General features: G+C 58.0%; 1 protein-coding gene across 1 annotated transcript in view; it reads left to right on the top strand.

The window, feature by feature from the left end:
- The first annotated feature begins 4,128 nt into the window (after positions 1-4,128).
- Positions 4,129-23,011, top strand: part of MMP15 (matrix metallopeptidase 15) — a 22,074-nt gene continuing 3,191 nt past the window's right edge. Inside the window, exons 1-9 of the mRNA XM_017502618.1 lie at positions 4,129-5,093; positions 16,270-16,418; positions 16,994-17,122; positions 18,596-18,903; positions 19,249-19,410; positions 20,324-20,568; positions 20,915-21,053; positions 21,914-22,064; positions 22,219-22,334. Coding sequence (XP_017358107.1) covers positions 4,932-5,093; positions 16,270-16,418; positions 16,994-17,122; positions 18,596-18,903; positions 19,249-19,410; positions 20,324-20,568; positions 20,915-21,053; positions 21,914-22,064; positions 22,219-22,334 — 1,561 coding nt within the window. The 5' untranslated portion in view covers positions 4,129-4,931. The remainder of the gene's footprint in view (positions 5,094-16,269; positions 16,419-16,993; positions 17,123-18,595; positions 18,904-19,248; positions 19,411-20,323; positions 20,569-20,914; positions 21,054-21,913; positions 22,065-22,218; positions 22,335-23,011) is intronic.

Raw genomic sequence — 23,011 nt, 5'->3', positions numbered from 1 at the left:
CCAGGTCTACACACAGAGTTCTCACATGGCACATCTAGCCTGGGGTTAGGCGTGTGGCAGGGGTCACCACCCGCATCCCTCACCGATATAGGCAGACACTGAGGCCTTCTGCTGTGACACTGAGTGCTTCCCAGAACCTTCTCACGTCTTCCAGTGTCCCCCTGAAAGATAAACAGGGTAGGAATGACAAGTCTGCTGTTACAAGAACAGGTTCAGTGACTTACTTACATGAGAAACCACAAGGAAGGGCCATACTCAGCCCTAACCTCAGGTCCTGTGCTGGAGCAGCCCTGATCCAGCCTCAGCCCAACCTCAGGTCCTGTGCTGGGGTGGCCCTGATCCAGCCCTACACACTGCCTCGTGGTCAGGCCTGGCATCTGGGTGGGCTCACAGGGCTTGAGGGAAAGGGGCCTATTGCCCTGGCTCCCACTGTGGCCCCTGCAACCCTGCCTTTCCTGAGGCAGCTTCCCAGACACAGCACTGAAAGACCCAGGCACATTCTGTGCCTTGTTCCTGCTCTCCACCATACTGATCTGCTGACTCTGACCCATCAGTAGGTTGGTTTTTCTGGAGAGGAGGAGGATGCCAGGCATACTTTCTGGCTTGCAAGCAACATGGCAATTCTGGCTGTGCAGCCTGCACTTAACTGACACCTGCCCTGTGCCAGGCCCTGAACCGGGCACTTGGTGAAGCAGACAAGGTCTGCCCTCTTGGTACTGGGGCAGACCTGGTAGAAACCCAGCCATCTTGTGTTGGATGTAGGTGCAAATCCACCTTGGATAACCAATAACTGGGAGCTTCAAGATCTGGTCACAGGGGATGTCATTTCCTTAAGGCAGGATTGGACCCCAAGAGAGGAACCTCCAACAGGGAGAAAACAATCACCAGACTTGACTGACCCGGGCCTCTAAGAATGTTGCTCCATTCATTCCTGGGCTCCTCTTACTAATAGCTCGCCCCATAAACCCCAACTATTTTTTTAAGACAGGCTCTTGCTCTGTCAGCTGGGCTGAATTCAGGGCAGTGGCATGATCATAGCTCACTGTAGTCTCAACCTCCTGGACTCAAGTGATCCTCCCACCTCAGCCTCCCAAGTACCTGTGCCTCTGGAGCAGAACAAGCCCGAAAGGACCAGTCAGTCAATGGGACTGAGATGTGTGAACTCCAGCCCTTCCATCAAGTAGCTTTAAACCTTATCCACATTTTGCCATTATCTTTCATCTCTACCCTGACACCCCCGCCTACCACCACACACCTTTTTTTCTTGGAGTCTTTTGAATGAAAGCCCAGACATGGTGTTTCAGAGCAGTTTCATTTACAGGTCCCGAAGTGGCGTGAGGGGTTGTAAAAAGCTCTGGATCAGAAGCTAGATCCCTGGGTTTCTGCCTCAGCTCTAATTAACTGGGCAATCCCAGAAAGTTATTCCCCTCTTTGGGTTTGTTTCCTCATTTGCAAAAGGAGAGTTCTGAGGTCGTAGGGGAGGTCTCCTGTTCAGTGAAGGAAAGTTGCTGTGGGCTGGAACTAGGCCCAGGACACCCCCCCCCCCCGCTCCAGCTGCTCCCTCCAGGGGCCCCTCAGGCGATACACCCACCCAACGCACCATCAAAGGTGAAGCAGGCCTTGGGACTCTTGGTGCCAAGACAAGGAATAAACAAACAAGCCAAGGTAATTTCCCTCTCCCCTGGAAACAAAGCTGGGGTGGTCTGGAGAGGCACTGGAGAGTGCCAGGTGGAAATCGGCCAAACAGGCGTGAGATGATCATTTCCCTGCCCTGCGGGGAACATCTGAGGACACCCAGGCCAGATGTGTTGATTTTGTACTCTCCCTAGTGCAATAAAATCCCCATCAAGAGCATTTCTTTGGGCCAGCCTGCCTGGGGGGGACCGCAGCCTTCTCTGGTCTTCCCTCTGTCTCCCGGGTTTCTCCTCTTATGGAGAATCTCCTCTTATGGAAGAGTCCCGGCTGCTTCTGCACTGTCAGCGGGAGCGCTCACTCCATGCGCTCGCTCTGCTCCAGAGGCACACTCAATGTCTGGGTGCCCGCCAAGCTCCTGCCGCCAGCCACCTCCTCAGGCACAGCCCGCCCACCCATCCCCCTCAGCGAGTCTCCTACTTCCTTCCTCAGCTGCCACCTTCCATTCTCCATTGAAGACTGGCTATTGATCTTGGCCCATTTCTCAAAGTTGCTGCACTCAAATTCCATCCTCAGGACAGATGGACTCCCCAGCCACATCCTCCCCCAGGGGAATGGCCCAGTCCCTCTTCCTGGGCTTGTTGATGGAGTACCTACCTCACACCTGCCTCTCATCCCAATACAAGCCAGTGTCCAAGTTTGCAGAAGTGCCGTCTTGAGGATGGGGATTCTCTGTGCTCGCTGCTGGCCAGACCTGGTAGAAACCCAGCCATCTTGTGTTGGATGTAGGTGCAAATCCACCTTGGATAACCAATAACTGGGAGCTTCAAGATCTGGTCACAGGGGATGTCATTTCCTTATGGCAGGATTGGACCCCAAGAGAGGAACCTCCAACAGGGAGAAAACAATCACCAGACTTGACTGACCCGGGCCTCTAAGAATGTTGCTCCATTCATTCCTGGGCTCCTCTTACTAATAGCTCACCCCATAAACCCCAACTTTTTTTTTTTTTTAAGACAGGCTCTTGCTCTGTCAGCTGGGCTGAATTCAGGGCAGTGGCATGATCATATGCTCACTGTAGTCTCAACCTCCTGGACTCAAGTGATCCTCCCACCTCAGCCTCCCAGTGCACCACCACACTTGGCTCATTTTTGTATTCTTTATAGAGATGGGGTCTTGCCATGTTGCCCAGGCTGGTCTTGAACTACTGGGCTAAAACAGTCCTCCCGCTTCGGCCTCCCAAAGTGCTCCGATTACAGGCTTGAGCCACTTCGCCTAGCCTCAAACTTTTTCCAATTGGCTGATCCAGACTAAATATCATTAAAGAGTGCAATGTCGTCGGTTAAACAAGGACAACCATGTTGTCCGTGTCTGAAGACCACTGCACATTTCCCAAAAGCAAATTTCAAAGTGGAGAATTTAGAAACCCACTTTCCAGATGAGGGATCCCACAGAGAAGTGAATCCGTGGAAATGATGAAATTGCCAGGATCCTTTCTCCAAACTCTGACTTCTTTTCCCCAAGGACATCCCCGGTAGCCTCTCCACCTTCGCCTAGTAGGAGAGTTCAAAACACGCCCTCTCTAAGGCTCTCCGCCAGGTCTCCTGATTTCCAATTTCCGGGAGGTGAGGCCGGCTGGGATGCCCCGAGGGCCTGCTCTAGAGAAAACCGCCCTCAGGTAAAGACAGCTTCCATTTCCGGGTCTGAAGATAAGGAATGCGGTCTCTGCCCTTCTGCCAGGAGCCCTCACCCACTGACCCCTCTGGCCAGTCCGCCGCACCAGGGCTGCCCTTGGCCTGGCCCCCGGGTCTCGGCGGACCTTCGACCCGGGCGTCCTTGCTCGGACCTCAAGCTGCTTCCGGAATAGAATGAAATCCAGCTAGTTAGGCTTCGCAGGGAGGTGTGTCCACCCGCCTCGCGCCGCGTCGGGCCGCACTGTCGCACTTCATTCGCACCAGCCAGTGGCCAAAGTGCTTGGGCACCTATTGCGCCAGGCCAGGAACCGGAAGCCTTACCTCGCTCTAATCCCAACTCTTTGCCCCATGTTCCCGATAAGAACATGGAGGCTCGGAGAGATTAATTTGCCCACGTGCGAGCGGCAGCCAAGGGGCGGATCCGGCACTTGAACCGTGTCCCTGCTAAACCTGCCCCTTGTCCGTTGCAACGCGCCGTAGACGCGCACAAAACCCTCACTTTGTTACTGAGGAAAGTTACTCAAGGGCCAGAGACACCCCGGGGCTTTTGAAAAGAGGTTTCAGGCTGACAAATTTCCATATATCCACTTTTTTTAAGCCTAAAACTGGACTCTTTGGTCCCTCCCCTAAGACCTCCTTCCCGTCCCCCTTGGCCTCAGTATCCCCCTAACTACCAGGTAGGAGAAGGAGCAGTCTTCATTCCTCCCAAATAGGGAGACCACGCCTTCCCCGCTTCCTCCCTCTGCGGGGGGTTGAGTTGGAGGTCACCCCCGCCCCACCCGCGACGCTGGGTTGGGAGTGACGCGGGGTGGGCTGGAGAGGTTTCCCGCCGTCTGGGAAGAGTAAACGGGGCCACCCACCTGCTGGGCCTCCGCCGCCCGCACCTGCTCTTGAGAAGCCTCCGGGTGGGGCACAGTCCCCGGCCCCCGCCCGGGTCCGCGCTCTGGGAGCGCACTGGCCCTTTAAGAGCGCGGCGGCCGCGGCGCGCGGGGAGGAGGGCTGGGAGCGCCCGGAGCCGCGCCGAACTCGCCGGGGACGTCGGGCGCCCGCTCCTTGGCTTGCTCGCTCGCTCGCTCGCTCTCTCGGGTCGGCTCCCTGCGCCTCCTCCCGGGGCTGCCTGGGGACCCGGGCCCGGTCGGGCGCGGCGGCGAGCATAGTCCCCTAGCAGGAGGCGCGCGCTCCGGGCAGCTCCCGGCCCCGGGCATGGACAGAAGGAGCTGGGCGCGCAGGGGGCGCCGCGGGACCGGGCGGCCGGAGCGCTGAGCCAGACAAAGGCTCCGGAGTTGCGCTCGCTCTCGGGAGCCGGGCCCCAGGCGCTGGGCGCCGAGGCTGCGGGACCCCGCGGGGGGCACCTCCGGCCGGCCTTCTCGCCCCCCAGCTGGTTCCGCGCGCCCGGACCTGCCCTGCCCGCTTCTCCTGGGGCTTGGGAATTTGCCGAGGGGACCTTGGCGGCTCCGGCGGGGACCGGAGCCCGAGGTCCTCCGCGCGCCAGCCGGGCCACGAGCCAGGGAGCGTCGCAAGTTTCCAAGGCGAGTGCGAGGACCCGGCGCCGGCGCGCGAGTGAGCCCTGCGTGCAGTGTTCGGGCCGGGCTGGGCGCCGAGAGCATGGGCAGCGACCGGAGCGCGCCCGGACGGCCCGGCTGGACGGGCAGCCTCCTCGGCGACCGGGAGGCGGCGGCGCGGCCGCGACTGCTGCCGCTGCTCCTGGTGCTTCTGGGCTGCCTGGGCCTTGGCATAGCGGCCGAAGACGCTGAGGTCCTTGCCGAGGTAAGGACCCCTGCCCTGCCCTTTGGCTGCGGGTTGGGGGCTTGGAGGGAGAGGAGACACGCCCGCAGACTGGGGCGTGGAGGTGGACGGAGCGGAGACGTGCCCCCTGTTCTGGGCCTGGCGGGGAAGAAAGGGGACCTGGCAGGCTGCCCCTCCCCAGCTCGCCCTCTGCAGCTCACCTCTTCTTCCCAAACCCTGGAGGACGCAGAGCTCTCACCTCCCCCCTACTCCTACAGCCCTGTTATGGGAACTGAACCCTCCACCCCGACCCCCCGCTTTCGGCCTGTGTCCCAGGAGCCGCTTCCGCGGTCCCCAGCTCATGCCTCCCTTCCTTCCTTCCCTCCCGGGCAGCCGATTCCTCGAGAGCCTGGCTGGCGCGCAGCAGCGCTCTTTGCGATTGGGGAGGGGGCTGCTCTCGCGGGCAGCCACCGGCGGAGCAGGAGCTGGGCAACTGGGTAACAGCGCTTCCGCCCAGGTGGCCTCCTGTCTGGGTGATACCGAAACGTGCTGGCGGGCCGGGATGGGGGGGAGGGGTGCAAACAGCTGAGGCAGCGGACTTCTGCGACTTTCTTGGGCTCTTGTGAGGAAGCCTAGCCACGCCCGGGCGGGGTCCTAAGGACAGACCCTGCCTCCCACAGCGCTTCCTCCCAACAGCGCCCCTACGCCGAAACCCGGGTTGGAGAGGGTGGACCCCGAGCCTCTTTTCGCCAGAAGCCCGCCTGGCGTCGCTTCTGGGGCTCTGCTCTGGCTAGGTCCCGCGGGTGACCAGGCGCGGCATCCCGACGCAGAGCCGGGTCCAGCCAGTGCGCCAGCTCCAGGGTGTCTCCCAAGCGTGGACACTGAAGGCACCAGGTCTGTTGCCCCAGAGTAAGAACAGGGTCTGCTCTTCCCCGACGTCTAAGACCCTGCTCCCTGCCCCAGATAGGCAGGGAGAGGATTGGGCGGGGAGTAGGAAGAAAGAAGCAGCCCGGCGCCTCCTCTGCACGGAGTTCGGGACTTGGTGCCCTTGGGCTGCCCGGGCTGTGGGCCTGAGCACCGTTTCTATTTGCAGCCGGGCTGGTGCTCCCTCCCCGGCCCGCGGCGGCTTTCCCACTCCCCCCGGGCTGCCTGGGAGATTTTTCCGATGGAAGCTTGCCCTTCCCCGCCCTACTTTAATAAAAGCATAGAGGAAGGGCAGGGAATTCCTCCTGGGCTCCAGTTACACCTCCCAGCCAGTTCCCCACCTGCTCTGCCCTCCCTCCCCAGCCAGGACAGGGAGAGCTGCAAGGAGCCAGGCCCTGGCAGGAGGCTGGATAGGAGCCCAGCTCTTGTCCAGTCTGGCCACCCTCTCCCGCCCCATTCACACAGGCAGGCAGGAGCTTTAGGGGGCTCCTGTTGGTGAGGATTACCCCTCAGCCTATGACCAAGTACTGGGCAGAGAGTGCATTGGGCCCACCTGCCACTCTGGATTGGAGTGCCAAAGAATTTCAAGTCACCGTCCCACCCTTGAGTTTCTGATCTACTTAGGGATGGCCCCTGTACACAGGAAGCAGTGATGGAATTCAATGGCTGTGCATTGTGAATGGCGCCCTAGCTGGCCAGGAGCTCTGGGGTGCAGGGACCTGTAGTTGGAGGGGCTTCATTCTCTCTTCTGCTTCTCCAGTTCCATCTCACCCTCACTCCAGTCCCCCAGCTCAGGGAGTGCCCACAGCTCGGGGCCTCCAGGAAAGAAGGCCTGGTTGCCTTGTCACAGACCATGCCCCCAAGCTGGGGGTTGTGGCTGGCCTGCAGCCCTACTCCTGGGGAAAAACTTGGGTGGGGCCTGGCCAGTGGCTGGAAAAGACTCGGAAGGTTTAGGGAGCCCTGAATGTTGGCAGCCATGCAGATAAAGAGCTAGAGACAGGTGGAGTGTCCCAGCTCCTACACTTGGCTTTGGGGACAGGCTGCTTCTGCAGTCCCATCACATCTGAGCACAAGTGGGCCCAAAGAGTCAAATGGCCTCAGCAGCCAGCCTGTCTGCCAATTGGCTGTGGCCTCAGACTCCTGGGCCTGGCCTACACCCTGTGTCCAGAGCCTCCCTTCCTCAGAGAAGGGCTGGCTCTCTGATCCTCACCCCAGCGTCCACACAGCTTCAGGCCTCCAGCTGGGTCATGGCTGGGACCTTCTTGGAGTAGCTTGGCAGTTGAGCTACTCTTGTGGAAGCCACAGGAGTTACATGAGGCTGAGACATCAAGGAGCCTGGCATGTGCTAGGAACTGGCAAACACCTGCAACCCACCAGGCCCCAGCCCACTACTGAGCTGCTCTGTCCTATCTCACATTCTCCTTTGGATGTCCGGTCCCAGTCTGTAGCCATTCCAGGCCAGACTCCCACCAGCTGAGGTTGCTCCTGCTGTTTCTCCTGCCCTGCAGGGCTGGGGATCTCCGGGTTCACTGGGGAGCTCTTATCTCACCTCCTTCCCCCCGCCCCCTCCTCCCAGGCACAATTCAGCCCCTCAGCCTGCCCTGTGGAGGTGACTCAGGCTGCCAGAGTTCACAGGTGTGGTGCCACCACCACCAAAACAGATCCACCCACCTTCCCTGAACAGGCCCACGAGTATCTTCCTAGCCCCTGCCCTGCCGCTGAGCAGATGAGGCAGGGGCAGGGATGGGTGTCTGTGTGAATTCTTATTTCAACCTTCAGGTGAGCCCCAGTCTCAGGCCTCCTGCGCTTCAGTCTCTACCAGCACTTCCATGCTGGCTCCAGGGGGTCCCACTGGTCTTCTCTTTCTTTTAAATATGGAGCAAAAACTACAGAGGCCATCTGTGCCCACCAGTTAAGAAAAGGGGGTTAACAGCGGGGTCTTGTCGTTGAGAATCTACAGAAACTGAATCTTCCCCCCTCCCCTCTTGTCTCTGCTTTTTACTCTGTTTTCTTGCTAGTAGCAAATCCCTCCTCTCTGTACTGTGTCAAGACCCAGAGAGAACTGGTCTGATTGGCACAGCCAGGGACCAAGATCCCATTAGGCCATACCCTTCACACCCAGCCCGTGCCATGTTTCTGAGTTGGGGCTGCCCTTGGGTCCAGCCAGTCATCTGTCTCCTTGCAGAGAGCAGCTCAGGGTAAGCTCCTTGTCTGAGCAGTGTATTGGCCTGACCTGCCCATTGTGGCCTCTGAACACAGACACCTCCCTTTGCCCCACCCCAAGAGATGTCTGTACTTAAACGACATCCATGAATGTGGAGAGGAGAGCAACGTGGAAATACACACTACCCCCACCCCCAAAAGGAGACTTTCCCCAAAAGCCCAGTGCCCACTGCCCATATTGCTCATGCCCACTCAGGATGACCACACTGCAGGCGTGGGAAAGGCCCCGCCTCCTGCGCCTCCCACGCCGTTTGTTCTGGCTGCCCCTCTGTGGCCTGTTTATTGTTTGGTCTAGATGTTCCCTGCCATCATCACCTCTGCCCTGCTGGGAGTTTGCCATCTACCTCAGGCTAGCTGTGGTGGTCGCTGTGAGCACCACTGCTTTCCAGATCAGATGAGAATGGGTATCCTCCATATCATCCCAAGGCTTGGGTGACTCCTTCGCTTGGACGCTGCAGCAGGGGCAATGCTTTGGGCCTGGGGATATGTTCTCAGAGTCAGCAAAGACAGAGAGGGATTGGGAACTCTGCTCGTATCTTTCTCCATTACAAAGAAGGTCCTGGGAGAGGCCGGCCTGTCAGTGTGAGGATCAGGACCCTGAGGGCAGCTGAATGCTCCAGGCCTAAGACACAGTAGGCACCATCTGGCTGGACAGCCCTGAGTGACAGTTCAGATCGGGCTGCTCCACAGACAGACACTGGTTCCAGGGATTCCTGAGACCAGAAGTTATGGAGCTGGGCCTGGATCCCAGAGACAAAGAGGGATGCCTCTTCCCTAATCCCATTGCCCTGGTGGGAATGGAAGAAAAAGTGGGAAGAGACCCAACTCAGCCTCCAGTGTCAGGACAGGTGGATGAGACCCTGGTACCAGCCATTCGCCAGCCTCTGGAGATGCCCCACATCCTGCTGCCACCAGCTGGTGGTGATGAAGGCCGGGGTCTAGATTGGCCCTCCAGGGCACTGGCACTGCCTTGTCCTTCCCCTAGGAGTGACTGTCACCCTGTAGGGGTGAGAGCCCAACTCCATGTTCAGCATTTATGAGTATGGTGCCTGGTACATAGGAGACTCATGCAAAATAGTGCAAAACACAGTGACAGAAGCGAATGGCATTTACTGTTGGGCAGGTCGCTGAGCCTGTATGAACCTCAGGATCCCTATAAAAAGGGAATAGCAATAGTATGGCTGCTTGATGGAGTTACTGGGGAGATTCATTGCATGTACGTGCAAAGCACTAAGCACTATGCGCAGTGGCCGGCATGGGGGCCCGGGGAGGCCCAGGCATTATTTTTTAGCACTTTCAACATATTTATGTCTGTCCTGGACACAGCCTAGGGATGTTTTGTAAGCATTTTCACATTTAATCTTTGTATTAACTCTTCAAGTGTAGACACTGTCCTTACCCTGTTGTACAGAAGAGGAGACTAATACTGTGAGTCAAGAGAAATTACCCCCACATTCCATAGCCAGGGAGTGGCAAAGCTTAGATTCGAACCCAGCTCAGTCTGCCTTGGAGCCCAAGCTCCCAACCCCATGCTGGGTTAAAGGCTGCAGGTTGGCCAGGCTCGGTGGCGCACACCTGCAATCCCAGCATTTTGGGAGGCGGAGGTGGGCGGATCACGAAGTCAAGAGATCGAGACCATCCTGGCCAAAGTGGTGAAACCCTGTCTTTACTAAAAATACAAAAATTAGCCGGGTGTGGTGGCATGTGCCTGTGGTCCCAGCTACTTGAGAGGCTGAGGCGGAAGAATCGCTTGAACCCAGGAGCGGAAGTTACAGTGAGCCAAGATTGCACCGCTACACTCCAGCCTGGCGACAGAGCAAGACTTTCTCAAAAATAAAAAAGGCTGCAGGTCAGAGCCTAGGGTGCCATCCTGTGGAAGTTCCACCAGGCAGAATTCTGCTGGGAAGAAGGTTTCTGAGGTTACGCCTGAACTATGTGAGCCAAAAGCCCTCCCCAGGCCCACCCAGCCTTGCCCCACCTGTCCAGCCACCCAGGCTCTGCCCTGCAGACAGCCCCATCTAGGAGTCAGCACCTGCAGGGAGGTTTCCAGATGAGAACGAAGGCCTGGCCCCCAGCCAGGCCCCAAACTCCTGGCACACAGAGGCCTCTTCACCCCGCCCACTGGCCAGGGAACCCAGTTGTTTTTTCCTCCAGGTTAAGGAGTGTGGGGCAGGCTAGAAGGCTGTGGGGTAAAGAAGTGGCCAGACCTCAAGATGCCTGCCTCCTTCCTGCTTCTCCTGCGGGACTTCCCCAGCACCCAGAGTCCCAGCCCCGACCCGTAACTCGCTTTAAGACCCATAAGAGGGAGCAGATTTAAGCCCAAGCTAAGCATGTGTGTCCTAGAACTGCTGAAATGTGGACCACGCTGCTTCTAAAGGTAGTGACCAATCCACCACGGAGGACCTGGCTCGATGCTGCCTGCATTTTTTTTTTTTTAAGTGTTGCCCAGGCTGGAGTGCAGTGGTACGATCTTAGTTCACTGCAACCTCCATCTCCCAGGTTCAAGTGATTCTCTTGTCCCAGCCTCCCAAGTGGCTGCAATTACAGGTGCATGCCACCATGCCCAGCTAATTTTTTGTATTCTAGTAGAGACCGGGTTTTACCGTATTCCCCAGGCTGGTCTTGAACTCCTGAGCTCAGGCAATCCACCTGCCTCAGCCTCTTAAAGTGCTAGGGTTACAGGCGTGAGCCACTGTGCCCGGCCTGGTGCCGCCTTTCTTTACTGGCCTTGGGGGTAGTCATGCCATTTATGCTCTCAACCCCTCGTGGTGTGTTGGAGTGATGATCTTGGCACTATTTTGCAGAGGAGGGAACTAAGGCTCAGCAAAGTTCTCCTAGACATCTTCTGTTGCTCGAAGGTCTGTTATGTGGACAAGCAGTCAGGACCAAGGGGCAGCCCTGGGAGGCTGACTTCCGCTCAGCCTGAGGAAGGGCTAACAGTCATTGGTGTCCGGAGAAAGCATGGCTGCCTTGGGCAGCAGTGAGCGCCCCCTGTCTGCAGGATGCAGGCTGGATGAGTCTGTCCAGCTGTAGTCCATGGAGGCCTCAGGGGTGGCTGGGCTTGATGGTATTGGGGCCACCCAGCTGGTGAGTGGACTGTTGGTGCAGGTCTGCTGATCCAGGTGGGCCCTGTGGGCCTGAAGTGCACACCCTGCCTCCTGCAGGCTCCCTGCCTCCCCCAGGATTCGTCCCATTCAGCATGGGCTCTGTGCCCAGTGGCTGGGAGTACAGAGCTGGGCACAGCCTTGGCCTGCTCCCTAGAGCCCTCAATACCAAGACTCCGGGGTAGGGGAGATGGGCATGGTGAGGACCTCACAAGGCCACAAAAGGTCTGGGGGCCGGATCCCTCGCTGGCAGCCTTGACAAGGCTTCTTTTGTGCCTGACTGGGCAATTCTGCCTGGGTCTGCTCAGATTGCAGAGAGAACCTGGGTGACAGAGGCAAAACAGAGCCCAGTAGAAAGTATCCTTATTGCCTGGGGTCTGATAAGGGCCCCGTAGGAGGGGGCTGCCCGCCAGCTTCACAGATCTGAGTGCTGGAGGAGCTGGAAGGGCCGGCTGGGGCAGTAGCAGCAGACGCTCGCCCCCTCCCCCACCCTGCCCCCTCTCCCCCACTGTGGCGGCTGCTCACTGCACAGTATTGATCTAGCGGCTTCTCACACCAACCCTCTTGGCAGCCCGTGGGGGAGGGCGGACTGACATGGCCCAGTGCCCAGACCCGGCTGGAGATGCTGGGTGTGGGGAAGATTAGGCACCCTTCCCCGTGCTGTGCTGGGCACTGCTCCTGAGAAAGGCCTAGTGTCCCCAGCCTGAGACCAAGAGGAGCTGGTGATGCTTCAGAAGCAGCCTGGTCTAGCCCAGATCAGCTCTGTGACCCTGGGTGAGGCACTCACTATCTCTGAACCTAGCTGTCTGTATCATGAGAATGATCACAAATCCACCTTTCAGGAGTGTTTGTAAGCATTCACTGGGGGCTGGAAGGGGTGGCCTGGCCCAGGCCAGACTCAGGTGCTGTGTTTATGGACTCTCCTGTGGGCCAAGGGACAGGAACCCCCCTTCTGACTCCTGGTGACTGTCAAAACTGTCCCTAATACAAGGAACCTCTTCCTGTCACCTAGAGTCACAGGTAGGGTGAGCCAAGTGGGTGAAGCTTTGCTTCTCAGGTGAGGAAACAGCCTCAGAAAGTCTGTCAGTGGCAGCGTAGGGCAGGATGTGAAGCAGGACTTGGTTTCTTCTACCACCAAGGCCACTGTCTAATGGGAGGGAAGGAGGGCTCTGGGGCCATGAGGGCTTCTCCCCTCTGCATACCTGGTAGCCCCATACTTCCATGCCACTCACCTGAAGTGTCAGTAAATACTAATGGGATGGGGTCTGGAGGTCAAGAAAGAAATTGGCCAGGTGTGGTGGCTCAGCCTGTAATCCCAGCACTTTGGGAGGCCAAGGCGAGTGCATCACCTGAGGTCAGGAGTTCGAGACCAGCCTGGCCACCATAGTGAAACCTTGTCTCTATTAAAAATAGAAAAATTAGCTGGGCGTGTTGCCACACGCCTGTAGTCCCAGCTACTAGGGAGGCTGAGGCAGAAGAATCGTTTGAACTTGGAAGGTAGAGGTTACAGTGAGCAGAGATCGAGCCACTGAACTCCTACAACTCCAGCCCGGGTGACAGAGCGAGACTCTGTCTCAAAAAAAAAAAAAAGAAATAGCTGAGAAGACCACAGTGGCTGGGTCCTCCCACAGCAGCCCATACCCCAAGCTGCAGAGCGGAGGGGCCCTCATGGCCCCAGAGCCCTCCTTCCCTCCCATTTATTAGACAGTGGCCTTGGTGGCAGAAGAAACCAAATCCTGCTTCAAATCCCGCCCTACGCTGCCATTGACAGACTTTCTGAGCCTCAGTTTCCTCACCTGAGAAGCAAAGCTTCCCCAACTTGGCTCACCCCACCTGTGACTATAGGTGACAGGAAGAGGTTCCTTGTATTAGGGACAGTTTTCACAGTCACCAGGAGGACCAGCAAGGGCTTGAACACTTTGGGACTGGGGTTCGTGACCTGGGGACTCATCCTCGCCTTTTGCCCAGTGCCAGCAGAGCAGCTCAGCAAGCTCCCCACCCTGCCCACCTGGAGGCAACAGCACTTGCGGCCCTGCCCTCTGCCGTCTCTTCCCTCCTGTGTTCCGAGCTGTCTCCTGCTTAGTGTGGCCGGGAAACATTCCTGGACACTGGGGAAAGGAGGAAGCTCACAGCCCTATGGGTGATACTGCTGCCACCCAGGCAGATTTATGGGCACTTGGCGTTCATCCACCCTGAGCATGCCTTCACCGCTCAGGCAGTCTCTGTCGGCTTCGTCTTGTCATCCAGAAGCTCGGCTGGTCTGCGTCAAGGCCTACCACTGCCCCCCACTCCCCGACCACTGCCCAAGGGGTGGCTGAGGGTGCACGATTGGCTGATAGCAAGATGGCAGCTCTTCACTTCCCTGGAACTTAATACTGCTTGTCTGTGTGGAAGGTCCATAGTGCCCTTGGAACCCTGCTGGCAACCCCTGAGCTGGCCCTGGGGTTGAAGGGACTCCTCTGCCCTGTCCCCTCTGCTGGTCTCTGGAGCTCTTCACTGCAGACAGATCAGCTCCCTGCTTTCTTCCCTGGGGCCCCAGCCTGAGCCTCCCCTGCCCTCCCCTACTGTCACTCTGCAGATGCTGCTAATCAGCCCCTCAGTGGCCCATGATTGCACTCCCAGAGATATTTTTACCTTATGCAAATAGGTGATGTAGAGGTGCCCTCATCTGCCAGCAGCCAGTCCCCCGCCACTCCCCCGGCCTACAGCTGCATTCCCCTTGCCATTAGAGCTGGCTGAGCATCACGGCCTCGCCGTCTGGATCTCCCCAAGCACCTTCAGGGAAACTGTCCTTTAAAGATGGTGGATCTGCCACCCCACACCCCGCTAGCACAGGAGACCTGGGAAATGGTTTCCCATGCTTGGGAAGAACAGGGAGAGTCCCACAACATGCCAGTATCTTACTGAGCTGTGGGAATGCATCCAGGGCCAGAAAGGTGAGGAGTGCTTGTGGAGGGGCCCTGGGGGGCTCCTGCCTCCCCCTACTCTGGGGTCCTGGTGGAGCCTGGCCCATCAGCCCTCTTGGTGGGAGGCCAAAGGCTGCCTGCCCAAGGGACAACCACACGGGCCCCTGGTCTCTGTCATTTGCACATTTGTTGAGAACCATCTGCTGCCCAGGATGGTGTCAGGCACTAAAGTGCACATTCCCATTTCATCCTCTCAGAAACCCAGGCCATAAGGCAGGTCCTGGTGCTACCCCCCTTTTACCGGTAACTGACTGAGAGATAAGGAGGTGGAGCCACACCTCAAAAACTGCCAGGGGCTGCCTCCCTCTGCCTGTCCTCAGAGCTGGTGGTTTCTCAGCTCTGTGTTTCCACCTCATTGCTCTGGGGCTGCTTCCCGGGTCCTGAGAGGCCTCCAAGCTGTGGCCACACATCCAGTCTGCAACCCCAGCAGCTTCTCCAGGCTGCCGTCCTTGGCTCAGCAGCTGCTTCGTCTATCAGCAGCCTGGGTGCCGCTGAGCTGCCCTGCCCAGCCACACCAGGGGCCTGGCCGGGTGCCAGGGCTGGGCCAGTGGATGGCAACGAGACAGCAAGTGCCTGAGGTATGAGATGTGACGTTGGTGGCAGGCAGATATGCGAGTGTGGCCTAGCCGGCCAATATGGCTGTAAGCCTAAAGCAACCACCGTGTCCAGCTACTGCCCTGATCCCTGGACCCCTGGGGCAGCCCTCACCTCCCAGAGTACTCGGGGCAGGCCTTAAGAGTTTCTCCTTCTGGAGACCCCCAGACTCCCAGAGAAGTCAGACTGCCTGCCATGGCAGTCAGCGTGCTCTTGAGGGCTTGAGGACATGAAGCAGGCAGGCAGAACTCCCTCTCTACCACAGCTCGGCCTGGCTCTGCCCTCTTGCTTAGCCATGCAACTTGTGGGGTGTAGGTTCCTTGCTTTATGGGTATGCTGGGTCTCCCAGAGAGACTGTAAGTTCCTGAAGGCCAGAATGCCTCAGCTTAGTCCTCCAGCTGGCACAGAGGGGGCTCAGAAACATCTGGCAGGGTGGGTTTGTGGATGGATGAGAAGACTTGCCACGTGAGCCGTGGAGAGAGAAGGGCACACCCGTTGTGTACTAGCTTTTTCCAAGGCTGTCTTCCTCAAACCTCACCCCCCTCAACAGCCCATGGCTCCCCATTCTATGGATGAGGAGGCTGGGGCCCAGGGAGAATAAAGAGTTTGTGGCAGAGCAGGGACCGGGCTTCAGGCTTCTGTCTAAGCCTCGAGCCTGTGTGGTTCCTGCATCTGTCCACTCCTTCTAGGAGATTTAAGGAGCAGTACCAAAGGGCGAAGGCTCAAGAGGTTCTGAATCCTTTTGGGTCCTGGCAGTCTCCTTGGCATGGTAAGGGCCCACCCTGGAGGGGCCAGTGCAGTAGTCAGGTCAGCTGCTGTGGACCGTCCTTGTGGACATGGCTTCCGTCCTAATGGGGGAAGACAAATAGCAAACACCTAAGTGAAATATACAGTGCATCAGATGGTGATAAGCATTCGAGGAAGGAGGGGCTGCAGGGGTAGCCAATGGGGCCTTTTAACATAATGTCAGAGAACACCTCTTAGATAAGGTGGTGCTGAAACAGCGACCTGAAGAAAGTGAGGATGAAAGCCACATGGTTGTCTGGCAAGAGAGTGCATCAGGCAGTTGGGGTGGTGGTGGCAAGGTCAGAGCTAAGGTGGGGTCATGGAGTAAGGGCCTTATGGCTCCTGTACACATGGCTTTTCCTGTGCAATGGGAAATCTTCAGAGGGTTCTAAGCAGAGGATTGGCCAGACCTGGCCTTTGTTCTGGCTCTTATGTGAGGGAGATGATGAGGAAGGTGGAAACAGAGGAGGGTGCTGAGGCTCACACAGTCACGTGGGCAGGAGGTGAGGACGGCTCAGACAGGGCAGAGGTGGTGGAGGTGGTGGGAAGCAGTTGGCGCAGTCTGCATATTTGGAGGTAGCAGTGCCGGGACCTGCTGACGGAGTTGTGGCTTCTTTGCAGAACTGGCTGCGGCTCTATGGCTACCTACCCCAGCCCAGCCGCCACATGTCCACCATGCGCTCTGCCCAGATCTTGGCCTCAGCCCTCGCAGAGATGCAGCGCTTCTACGGGATCCCAGTCACGGGTGTGCTCGATGAAGAGACCAAGAAGTGAGTCCTCCTATTCAGACCCCACAAGCACCTGCCCTCCATCTGGCCTGCTCTCAAAAGTCCTTGGCATATGGGGTTTCCAGAAAAGAGTGGCCTGGATAAGAGATGGCAAATGGTTGGGTTCTCTGTGCCAATTCTGATTGGTTGGAGTGGCTACCAATAGCCTTGTGTTGAGAAATCTCCAGGGGCAGAATCCAGGCCTTGGCAGTAAGGAGCACAGTGATCGATTAGTGATGTCTGCCATGGCCAAGGGAGTGTGGAGGCTCCGTGCAGGTGCTGTGGATGGGAATTCCTAGCTAGGCATGGCTATGAACCTAAAGGCATGTCCCTGAAAACAATGCACAGAGCATAATGTATCCAGGACAGAAGGCCTTGAGCAACCCTTCATTACTGGGTGATAAGGAGAGAAGGGCTCACCTTGGCTGAGCCACTCCTGGGCACTCAGCCCATTTTACTGGAAGTTGAAGCTGACAGTCCCCTAACCCCACCACGTCATAGGAGGGGCAGCTGGGAAGCCTGGAAGAGGCAGCGCCAGAACAGGAAGGTGTGTTCACCTCTCTCTTTCCATGTTCCAGGTGGATGAAGCGGCCCCGCTGTGGGGTGCCAGATCAGTTTGGGGTACGAGTGAAAGCCAATCTGCGGCGGCGGCGGAAGCGCTATGCCCTCACCGGGAAGAAGTGGAACAACCACCATCTGACCTTCAGGTAGGGGCTCAGCTGCCCAGGGAGGTATCTGCTCCTCGGCAGGTTGAGCCTCAGGCTTCCTTTCCCAGAGCCCACCTCAGGGCGCCTAGCCTCAACAGTCCAGGCAGTCTCCCTCAAGGGAAGGTCAGGACCCTTCAAGCTGCTTCCACTCTGTCTTTCCCCACCTCCCACCAGCCTGCAGGCAGGGGCTGGCTTTACTGGGCCCAGCTGGGCTACTGCCCCAGCACAGACTGCGGTGAGGGGCAGGGGTGGTTGGGGTGAGGAATCCAGGCATCCCTCAAGTGAACAGGCAGCAAGTGGCTTGCAGAATCCTCGAATCAGGGGCTCTCATCCTTTTTGCTGAGTCCTTGAGCAAGAAAACTCCCCGGCCAAGTGTGCCTTGAGCCATGTCGTTGTCCCCAAAGGCAGTCTGGCTCTGTCCCCACTTCAAGCTCCATCTCCCAAAGAAGAGCAGCTCCCGTGTTCACTTAGACCTCAAGCCCCCAGAGTGAATTCAAGGTCCAACCAGCCAAAATACTCCCTTCAGGTTTAACGAAAGCTTCTCTAGCACACAGTGCTGAATCTGATTTATATGGGTAAGAGCACGCCTCGCCATACTTCATCAAATGCAGGCTCTGGCTACAACCTACTTCCTCTAATCCTCGCTGGAACCCTATAAAGAAAGTACCCCCCCACCACACACACACACACACACACGCACGCACGCACGCACGCACCCTTTTCTAATTTAACAGATAAACTGGAAATCAGCCAGGCACAGTGGCTCACGCCTGCAGCCCCAGCACTTTGGGAGGCCAGGGCGGGCGTATCACCTGAGGTTGGAAGTTCAAGACCAGCCTGAACAACATGGAGAAACCCCGTCTCTACTAAAAACAAAATTAGCTGGGCATGGTGGTGCATGCCTGTAATCCTAGCAACTCGGGAGGCTGAGGCAGGAGAATCGCTTGAACCCGGGAGGTGGAGGTTGTGGTGAGCCAAGATCGAACCATTGCACTCCAGCCTGGGCAACAAGAGTGAAACTCCATCCCAAAAAAAAAAAAGAAACTGGAAATCAGAGAGACTGAATCACTTACCCAAGATTACACAGACACTGTTAGAGCCAGGTCTTGAACTCAGGTCTGCTTGACCCTGGAGCTCGACATCAGAACTGCTCAGCCTATGTTTCCCAAACCTCACCTATTTGCATCCCATTTTCTAGTTCTTTCCTCCAGCCACATAGCACCTATATTTTAATTTACATAATGTCTCTCTTACTTAAAATCAGCTTATTTGCCACAATGCAATCTTAATTCAATGATCTCTTCATGATCTCCTGGATTTGACAAATTCAATTTATGATTTACATCAAACCAGACTGCCAGTTGATACTGATGGGCTTGTTGGTGACCTTGTGTGTACTCTTGGGAACATGCCAGCAGACGATAGTAGGCCCTTGGCCCCGCCTCCGCTCACTCATCTCCCACCCGCCCCCAGCATCCAGAACTACACGCAGAAGCTGGGCTGGTACCACTCGATGGAGGCAGTACGCAGGGCCTTCCGCGTGTGGGAGCAGGCCACGCCCCTGGTCTTCCAGGAGGTACCCTACGAGGACATCCGGCTTCGGCGGCAGAAGGAGGCTGACATCATGGTACTCTTTGCCTCTGGCTTCCATGGCGACAGCTCGCCGTTTGACGGCTCGGGTGGCTTTCTGGCCCACGCCTATTTCCCTGGCCCCGGCCTGGGCGGGGACACCCATTTTGACGCAGATGAGCCCTGGACCTTCTCCAACACTGACCTGAGTGGTGAGGACAGCTGGCCAGGGTGGGGCAGGGCAGGTGGCGCCGGACTGGGCACAGTGCCCTGCTGAGTGGGTTCAGCGGCCGCTGAAGAGAGGAGAGAGTTCCCTGGGTTGGTCTCGGGATCACTACATTCGATCTCAGTCTGTTGCCCTACCATCAAAAAGGGGAGGCGAGAGGGATGATTGTACCCATTTCTCAGATGGGGTTGTTGTAGGCCAAAAGAGCTCAGCCTCTTCCAAGAGGGAAGCAAGGGCAGGCTCTCTTGTGGCCTCAGCCTGGAGGGCCCAGGGTGGTCAGGTCCTGGGACTGGCCAGAGCTGACCGTGCTGCTCCTTCTTCTCCCCAAAAGGAAACAACCTCTTCCTGGTGGCGGTGCACGAGCTGGGCCACGCGCTGGGGCTGGAGCACTCCAACAACCCCAGTGCCATCATGGCACCCTACTACCAATGGAAGGACGTTGACAACTTCCAGCTGCCCGAGGACGACCTCCAGGGCATCCAGCATCTCTACGGTGCGTGCGCTGTGGCCAGCGGGCCCAGCATGCCACTCTCAAGTCCCCGCCCGTTGAGGAGGAGGCACTACCGCCATCCCCATTCTGGAGATGAGGAATCCGAGGCCCAGTGAGGATTAGTGACTTGCCCTCATCATTTGGGGAGTAAATGGTGGTGCTGGGAATAAAACCCAGGGCTGGCTGCCTCCAGGGCCTGGCCCTCACTCGAGGCTGTGGCTGCTGGCCGGAGGCCTTGAAGGGACACAGGTGGCACCAGTGTTCCCCATGACCCTCCTCTCCTCCTCACCCTTGGCGGTATTCTTACTAGACCACCAGTGCCTGGGTGATCCCAGGGCCCTCCCCCTCCCACCGTCACTCCCAGCCTGTCACAGCTCTGCCCCGAGTGTTGCTGGTTTATCACTTTCCAGTGGCTTTGATCAAGTGCCACCTCCCACCCAGGGCCCACCCAACAAAGTCTCCAGCAGTGAGGTCCCCTGGGCCAGTTCAGTGGGCCAAGGCCTGCACTCTGCCCACACAGAGCCCTCGGGGCTGGCAGCTCCCACTGTACTGGGTACTTGATGGGTGCCCCTTGCTGTATCCCCAGCAACTTGGAAATGCAGAGTCCAAGATGCTTGAAGCCAGGGCCTGGAGCCTCTGCTGGAGCAGGCTGGCGTCCTGAGGGAATGTCCCCAAGGGGACATTGTACAGGCAGGCAGCCTCAGGAGCACAGTGACCCAAGCCCAGTGTGGGGAGGTCGAGGAGGGGCTGGAAGGAGGACCCAGGTCCCACAGAGGATGGAGGCGGGTGTTGGGGAGGAGGCTACTGATGGACAAGACTTTACTTTCCACCTGGGTGGGTCTATGCTGGGGGCCCTGGGACCCAGGGTTCTGAGTGGGAGTACAGACCTCACTTCTGAACCCCCGCCTCTCTGTAGGTACCCCAGATGGTCGGCCGCGGCCCACCCAGCCTCTCCCCACTGTGATGCCACGGCGGCCAGGCCGGCCCGACCACCGGCCTCCCCAGCCACAACCCCCAGGTGGGAAGCCAGAGCGGCCCCCAAGGCCGGGCCCCCCAGCCCAACCCCGAGCCACAGAGCGGCCCGATCAGTATGGCCCCAACATCTGCGACGGGGACTTTGACACAGTGGCCATGCTTCGCGGGGAGATGTTCGTGTTCAAGGTCTGGCCCTGCCTCCCATGCCTGTCCCTGAGCCTTGCCCTCCCCGGCTGCTCCAGGCCCCTGTCCCACCCTCACTCAGCAGACCCCGGGAGCCAGAAGCCTTCAGCTCTAGACGGGGAGGAAGGCGGCCCGAGAGGTTGAGGGACTTGCCCAGGGTCACACAGCAAGCCCAGGTGCCAGCTCCCCGTTCCTTGTGCAGCCCTGGCTTTCCAAGCCGCTGCCTGCCTCAGCATCTCAGTGTCCTTTCCTTGGGCCCAGCCTCACCTGGGAAGGGCGGTTTGAGGACGGCACCTCTCCCAGCCAAGGCAGCAAGCCCTGCTGCCTGCTCACACCACGTCCTCCCCAGGGCCGCTGGTTCTGGCGAGTGCGGCACAACCGCGTCCTGGACAACTATCCTATGCCCATCGGGCACTTCTGGCGTGGTCTGCCTGGTGACATCAGTGCTGCCTATGAGCGCCAGGACGGTCGTTTTGTCTTTTTCAAAGGTGAGCGAGGGTAGGGTTAGGGGGCTGGGCAGCCTTCCTGCCGTGACCTCTGACCCTGCTGGACCCAAGGGAAGAGAAAGTGAAGGGCTGCATTGCATGTCTGATCCAGTGCCCCTACTGTGGGCTCACTCTGGGAGGGTGGGGACACGGCAGCAAGGCGGGGATGGGAGGAAGACAGAGGCCAGGGGCAGGGTTGGACCTGCGGCCTCGAAGTGCCTGTCCACCCCATGCAGCACAGGGCTCAGCCTCTTCCCTCTGTCCTTGCCTCTTTGCCTCCTGCGGCCTCATCCTCATAGGAACAGGTGCCCCCCAGCCCACTCTGGGGCTGGATTTCTGTGGTCTGTCTGCAGAGATGAGGCCTTGCAGGGCAGCGCCCTGTGATGGATTTGCCAGGGCTTGGACCTCACTGTCCTGAGCTTCAGTGAGGCAGGAGCTCCCTGAGGACAGGTCTGGGCTCACATTAAAAGCAAGGAGCCCTGGGCCACATGCTGTGAGGGCTGCGGGTGTGCCCCCAGACCCAGAGGCCAGGCACCCCCTCCCCATACAGAGCTATATGTGCAGGGTTGGGTTTGCACAGGGAAGCGAGGACCGTGGGTGGCATGGGGGAGTGTGCGGATGTGAGCAGGTGACTCGTGCTCATGGGAACAAGTGTGCCTCAGGTGTCCTTGAGTGCAGTGATGCGTGGGTGACCACAGTGTATGTTGTTACAGATGTGCAGAAGGGTGTGAGTGTGATTTTGTGTGCTTTAGAGGGATGGCAGTGGATGTGAATGGATTTGTGGGCACAGAAGAGCATTCTTTTCCCACACACACCCCTCAGCCCCCGGCCTGTCCTCACTCTGCCTCCCACCCATCCTGCAGGTAACCGCTACTGGCTCTTTCGAGAGGCGAACCTAGAACCTGGCTACCCACAGCCGCTGACCAACTATGGCTGGGGCATCCCCTACGACCGCATCGACACAGCCATCTGGTGGGAGCCCACGGGTCACACCTTCTTCTTCCAAGAGGACAGGTGAGCAGTACATGCCCTCTCCAAGGGGAGAAGGACCCAGCTAGGCCCCCCTCAACCTCAGGCTTACCCAGAAAGAATCCCCTGCCTGTGGGGAATTAATGGGTCCTGGCCCATGAGGGTCTTCAGGTCCACAGCCTGGTGCTTTTGGTCTCAGGTACTGGCGCTTCAACGAGGAGACGCAGCGTGGAGACCCTGGATACCCCAAGCCCATCAGCGTCTGGCAAGGGATCCCTACCTCCCCTAAAGGGGCCTTCCTGAGCAATGATGGAGGTACCTGGCCAGCCCCTCCCAGTTTGCCCAGCACATACCATACCCCCTGCTACATACCATGGGGCAGGGCTTGCCCCATGTCACCCAGTGTTGTGATGGTGTGTATGTGGGACATGCTGTGTCATGCTCTGGGCTGGGAGCTTACCTAGCTTGACACCCTGGTCCTTCCTGCATAGTTAAAATTCCTTTTTACAGATAGGCAAACTAATAAACCAGCAAGCTTGAGCGGAGTATGCCAAATCACACAGCCAGGAAGGTGCAGGGTCAGGATTCCAGCCCAGTCCTGCCTGTGTTGGAGCTGGAGCTCAGCACTGCCCTGATGCCTGCAGAAGCCAGCTGCCCTCAGGCTATCCTAGGGGAGCCTTGAGCCTGAGTGGGACAGGCTTGGCTCAGAGTGTTAGGGGGTGAAAATCCTGCCAGGATATCTACCTAGAAGGAAAGCCCTGTCTCTGTCATTATAACTAAGAGACAGGGAGTTGTGCCTCTTCTATTTCTCCAGCAAGGTCTCTAGTGCACTTAAGAAAAACCAGGGCCGGTCACAGTAGCTCACACCTGTAATCCCAGCACTTTGGGAGGCTGAGGCGGGAAGATCACAAGATCAGGAGTTTGAGACCAGCCTGACCAACTTGGTGAGACCCTGTCTCTACTAAAAATACAAAAGATTAGCTGGGTGTGGT

The sequence above is a fragment of the Cebus imitator genome, unplaced genomic scaffold (assembly GCF_001604975.1).
Source record: "Cebus imitator isolate Cc_AM_T3 unplaced genomic scaffold, Cebus_imitator-1.0 Scaffold297, whole genome shotgun sequence".
Classification (NCBI taxonomy): domain Eukaryota; kingdom Metazoa; phylum Chordata; class Mammalia; order Primates; family Cebidae; genus Cebus; species Cebus imitator.
The sequence above is the reverse complement of the archived record's forward strand: the minus strand, read 5'-3'. Positions and strand labels throughout refer to the sequence as shown.